The sequence below is a fragment of the Otolemur garnettii genome, unplaced genomic scaffold, assembly GCF_000181295.1.
Source record: "Otolemur garnettii isolate 467f Iridium unplaced genomic scaffold, OtoGar3 scaffold00032, whole genome shotgun sequence".
In the NCBI taxonomy this organism is placed as follows: domain Eukaryota; kingdom Metazoa; phylum Chordata; class Mammalia; order Primates; family Galagidae; genus Otolemur; species Otolemur garnettii.
The window spans coordinates 15496419-15502506 of NW_003852427.1; the positions used below are offsets into that span (position 1 = coordinate 15496419).

A 6088-nucleotide genomic window follows, 5' to 3' on the forward strand; every position below is an offset into this window, starting at 1 on the left:
GCTAGATATATGCCCAAAGAAAAAAAGGTCATTTTATAAAAAGGACACAGGCACTCAAATGTTTATAACATAACAATTCACTATTGCAAAGACATAGAAGTGTTCACCAAAACATGAATGGACTGATAAAATATAGTATACGCATACCACGGAGGACTACTCAGTTATTTAAAAAAAAATAGCCAGTCTAGTATATTTTGTGAAAACCTGGATGGAACTGGAAACCATTCTTCTAAGTGACACATCACAAAAACGAGAAACGAGCACAGGTAGGCAATACCCAATTGGAACGAATTGGTCAGCACTTCAGTGCACAAATGGAGGCAAATCTCAGTGAAAATATCAAGCAGGAAGGAGGGGATTGGTAAGTTCACACCCATTGGGCGGAGGGTGCACAGTGCGTGCTATCAGGGTGAAGGGCACACTTATAACTTTGACTCCGTCTGAACAAAAACAAAGTATGTAAACAAAATGTACCCCCAACTATTGTGAAAATTTATTTAAAAAACTAACAGAATCAAAGAAACTTTTCCACACAAAAGGAAGGATTGGAACAATATTCCTGGAGTATACAAATTTGGAAAGTTTTCAATATGAAATCATGTAAATGAAATGATACATTGGATGACTAATTCATCTGTTCATGAAATAATGTAGGATGACTAGGGTCATTACTATTTGCAAATAAGAAAACCACAATAAGTCCAAGGTCCTATGTCATGGGAAAAGAAATGTGTACAGGTAGTACAGCGGGGGTCAGTACACTTATAAAGCTGACCTGAAAACAGGCATGATTTTGACTGTGATAGCTTCTTCTCCCTTCCAAAGAAAGGGGCACCAAATTAGAATTCAGCAGTTCAGATTCTATCTGCAGCTCTGGCACTGATTAGCTGACCGTGTTCCCCCAGCTAACTCAGTTAGTATCTCAGCTCCTTCTTTTACTCATCTAGGAAAGCTGAATACGGAGCAGGAATAAAGGGCAAAGGGTGGAGGTGCACCAAATAAAACGTATGCTCAAGGTCTAAGAGTTTTGAAGTATATGATGTATAGATAAATAAAATACAAAATAATTTATTTCATTAATCTCTTTAAGACAAAATTCATGGTGCATAGTTTTTTCCTTTGAACCACTGAAAATGATCAATATAAAGAAGGAATTAGGTATTGGATAATGCCAATTTCCACCTGTTGAAATTACTGTTGAACAGTTCAAAAATTATACGTACTTTCCAGAGGCTCAAAATGCTGAATAACATGTATGTGGTCCAGCTGTGGGGATAGAAAACAATAATTAGAAGAGAGAAAGGACAAAATTAAATCAAGCTAGCTGTAGAAAAGAAGTTGCTGAGATAAATATTAGTTTTAATTTATACCAAAACAAAACATCCTTTTGAAGATTAATATAGTCCAAAGAGCTTTACAAACTGAAATTAGCTTATTTGCATCCGATTACATTGATATTAGCAGAGCTGTCCACATAAAACACTTTCCTCCAGTTTCACTTTAACAACCAATTGCCTGATATGTCAGAGAAACAGCTACTTGCTGTAGTAAAGCATCTAGAAGAAGCTGTGCCTACGTAGATCATTCCCAGATCAGTCCCTACTCAGCCGTCTCTCTGAAACACAGTCCTTAGAGAGAACTTAACCTGGACCAACCATAGAGAAGGAAATTTTCCTATTTGGAGACATATTCAGGTAAGGGGGCTGAAACATGTCTTCCGGAATATCAAAAGTTGGTATCAAAATGATTAAAGTTCCTTTTACAAGTCTAGGATATTAAAATACAGAACGGAAAAGTAAACATATTCACTGCAGGCATACATGAGATATTGCAGGGTCAGTTCCAGGCTAGTGCTCTAAGGCAAATATTGCAATAACATGAGTCTCACAAATTTTTTGGTTTTCCATTGAATATAAAAATTATGTTTAACCTATACTATAATGAGTTAAGTGTGGAATAACATTATGTCTAAAAAATGTATATGCCTTAATTAAAATACTTTATTACTAAAAAGTGCTAACAATCATCAAGCTTTCAGCTAGTCATAAGCTTCTTAAATAAGAAAACAAGAAAGATTATGACACTGACTGATTTCTCCTTCCATCAACAATTTCCCCATAGCATGGGATGCTATTTAATGGCATTTTATGTATCAATTTTACCTATTCAATCATGAGATTGAAGCGATTTAGTCACAAGTTCAGAACCCACTTCTAATTCTAATTTTCTTGTTATTTCTACCCTGTCTTTGTTCAATGAAGTCTTGAATCTCTGAAAATCACTTAAGAGGGCTAGAATCAATTTCTTCAAAATCCTGTTCAGACTGATTTTGACCTCCTGTTTTGACCTCCTTTCATGAGTCATAAATGTTCTCACTGGCATCCAGAATGGTGAATACTTTTCCAAAGGTTTACAATTTACTTTGTCCAGATACATCAAAGAAATGACTATCTCTTGCAGCTCCAGCCTCAAAAATGTATTTCTTAAATAATGACACTTAAAAATTGAAATTATTTCTTGATCCATGGTCTGAATAATGGATGTTGTGCTAGCAGGCATGAAAAGAACATTAATCTCCTAGTACTAGTCCATCAGAATTCTTTTTTTTTTTCTTTTTGGGCAGTCTGACTCTATCACCCATGGCATCATCATAGCTAACAGCAACCTCAATCTCTTGGGCTCAGCCTTCCAAACAGCTGGGACTACAGGCACCCGCCATAATGCCCAGTTAGTTTTGCTATTTTTAGTAGAGACATAGTCTGCTTTTACTCAGCCTGGTCTCCAGCTCCTGAGCTCAAGCAATCCACCTACCTGGGCCTCCCAAAGTGCTAGGATTTCAGGTATACGCCACTGCTCCCGGCCTTCATTAAAATTCTTAAGTCACCAGGTACACTGTCAGCAAGTAATAACATTTTGTAAGATTTGTCTTTTTGAGGAGAAGGTTTCAACAGTGGGCTAAAATACTGAACTAACCATGTTTATAAACAGATGTGCTGTCGTCTGGTTTTTGATATTTCATTTATAGATCACAAATTAGCTGAGGTGCCCTAGGGGTCCTCATAAACCTAGAAAGGGTATATGAGCATTGACTCAACTTAAACTTACCAGCTACACTAGCCACTAATGGGAGAACCTGTGCTTTGAAGCTAGGCACTGACATTTCTCTCTAGCTATGAAATCCTAGATGGCATCTTATTCCAATAGAAGGCTGGTTTATCTACACTGAAAACATGGTTTCGCGCAGCCACCTGTATGAATTATCTTAGCTTGATCTGAATAACTTCCTGCAACTTCTACATCAGCACATGCTTCATCGTGCACTTTTTATATTATAGAGATGGTGTCTTTCCTTACACCTCATGAGCCAATCTATATTAGCTTCAAACTTTTCTTCCCCTGTTCTATCAGCCTTCATGAATTGAAGAGTTAGGGCTTTGCTGCAGATTAGGACTGACTTTAAAGAAGTGTTGTGGCTGTTTTGATCTATTCAGAGCCCTAGAACTTTCTCGTATGTCAGCAATAAGGGTTTCTTACTTCATAAACGTTTGTGTGTTCACTGGAATAGGAGATCTTTCAATTTCTAAAAAGAAATTTTTTCTTTGCATCCACAACTTGGTTAAATGTTTGTACAAGAGGCTCAGCTTTCTGCCTGTCTTGGCTTTCAACATGCTTTCCTCGCTAAATCTAATCCTTTCCAGCTTTTTGATTAAAAGTGAGACCCATGAAAATTTTCCTTTCACTGGAACATTTAAAAGCCATTTTACGGTAATTAATTGGCTTAATTTCAATGTCATTGTCAGGAAAGAGAATGGATCAAAGAACAGGAGAAATGGAGGAATGCCCAGTTGATACCACAGTCAGAACACACAACATTCACGATAGTAACATCAAAGACCATGGAGCACCATAACAGATATAATGACAATGTCTGAAATAATGCAGGAATCACCAACATGTGACACAGACGCACAAAGTGAGCACACGCTGTTGGACAATGGTGCTCATAGACTTGCTCGACTCAGGGTTCCCACCAACCTTCAATTTGTAAAGAAAACACAATTTATGCAGGATGCACAATAAAGTGAAGCACAGTACAACAAGGTTGTACAACATGCCCGTATTTGGGGAATGTGTCCATTGCACAGCAATTCTGAAGAATTGATGCCTGGAAATATAGAGCAAATGCCCAAAGACGCCCTGTCTGTAAAGGGGCAATTCTTTGACAAGTTGATAGAGTCACTGGCAAAGCCAATACTCTGAAAACAAAGTACCCCTCCTACCAAGGAAGATAAGGAGTCTTGGTAGCCTCGATAAGATTCATGCACTCTGTGTATATCTCAAAAAGACTTGGTAGAGGAAAATGATGAGTGCTAGTCCTCCCATTCACACCATAGGAGTTAGTTTAGCTGATAACATCCCCATAGCGATTGCTCATAGGGTTAATTCTAAAATATTAGGCACATTTCAAGCATCAACTCATTTAAAATTCTCATAACAACCTGGTGAGCTAGGTTTTGCTGGTACTACTCCATAGATAAAATTCAAGCACTGAGAGACTAAGAAAGTTTATCAAAGTTTTAACCATATCAAGGAGTAGAGATAGAATTAAAAAATCAGGTTTGTCTGGACCCGCACCTGCGTCCTATGTATTTCTTTTCTCATTTTTTAAAATTTGAAACATTCCTGAAAGGGCAAATAGGACTCGTAAAATATGTTAATTTAACTCCGTCACAATAATAGATATTGTTTTTTAATGTTTACATAAACAAAGCTATACGATTTTAAAATGGAAATGACTCAAGAAGGTATTAGATTTCCAGGAATGATTTCTACTTTTTTATCAAGTACAAAAATGAGACTTTCTACATTTGACTAACAATAGACATTTTACAACCTTCTGAAATAACATAGGGGTTAACTCGAGCACTTCATCTAAACGACTGGCTTTGGATTTTGTCAATATTTTGTCCAAATATTAACTGAATGAAAAATGCGGCTCTTGAACAATCCAAATTTTTATTATCCAATGGTAATGACTCGCATACATCAAGACTGTAATATTGTTCAAATAGTTTTCAACAAATAGAATTAACCAGGTCCCTATGAAGGTATAGAATTAAGCTCCAAGGAATACTTGGTTTTCTATGTGGGGAGACAAATATTGAATTGGGAAGTTCCTTACTTATAATATATCCCAATACTTCCTTTTCCAAAAGGAAAGTAAGATTCAGAAGTTGATAAGAAATCTCCCTCCAATACAGGGGACACTTCCCAAGATCCCTAGTGGATGCCTGAAACTGTAGATTGTACCAAACCGCATATATACTATACAGAAATTTCTTTTTCCTTCATCACAATTTCATGGATATAAAATTTGTCTTAACATAGATCATAGTAACCTCAGCATAGGATTTCTTTTTTCTTTCCTTAAGTCAAGAAATTTGACTTTTTCATTGAAAGAAACCATTTAATTCTTGCATTCTGGGTCCGTTATTAAGTAAAATAAGGGTTATAAACACAAGCACTGTCACACCATGAGAGCCAAGCTAAAAACCAAGAAGGCTACGATGGGACTAATGGGTGGGTAGTGTTCACAGTGTGGATATAATGAACAAAGGGATGGTTCAGGTCTTGGGCAGGACAGAGCTGGGTTGTGCAAGATTTCATCATAATACTAAGAATGATACACAATTTAAAACTTAGGAATTGTTTATTCCCGGAATTTTCTAAGTAGTACTTTCAGACTGCTTTGACCACAGGTAACTGAAACTGTGGAAAGAGATACTGCAGATAAGGGGGCACTGCTGTACTAACTTTATTTTTGTTAAGGAGGTTTTTTGCCTTTCTCACATGGGTTTTTAAACAATAGCATTTGCACATCAACTTCGCATATCACCCTAGTTCTGGTCTGGATGTCCCTATGGCTCCAGAATTGTTATATTCATGGAAATTAGAGAGTCACTCTGTTATGTGAAGGGAGTCTCTGGAATGTAGCCTGAAGTAATATCCTTGCTACCTACCTTATTTTTATTTATACTGTATGTTTTTGAGGGTGGCAGGAATAATATAGGAAAATCACAAGTGC

The 6088-nt window shown here is 36.8% G+C and overlaps 1 protein-coding gene across 2 annotated transcripts in view; it reads right to left on the minus strand.

Moving 5' to 3' along the window:
* Positions 1-6088, minus strand: part of LOC100955010 (phospholipid scramblase 4) — a 38054-nt gene that overhangs the window by 9082 nt on the left and 22884 nt on the right. For both annotated transcript variants that reach the window (XM_012804932.2, XM_023513062.1), the window contains exon 5: positions 1227-1269. In XM_012804932.2, the coding sequence (XP_012660386.2) occupies positions 1227-1269 (43 nt within the window). The remainder of the gene's footprint in view (positions 1-1226; positions 1270-6088) is intronic.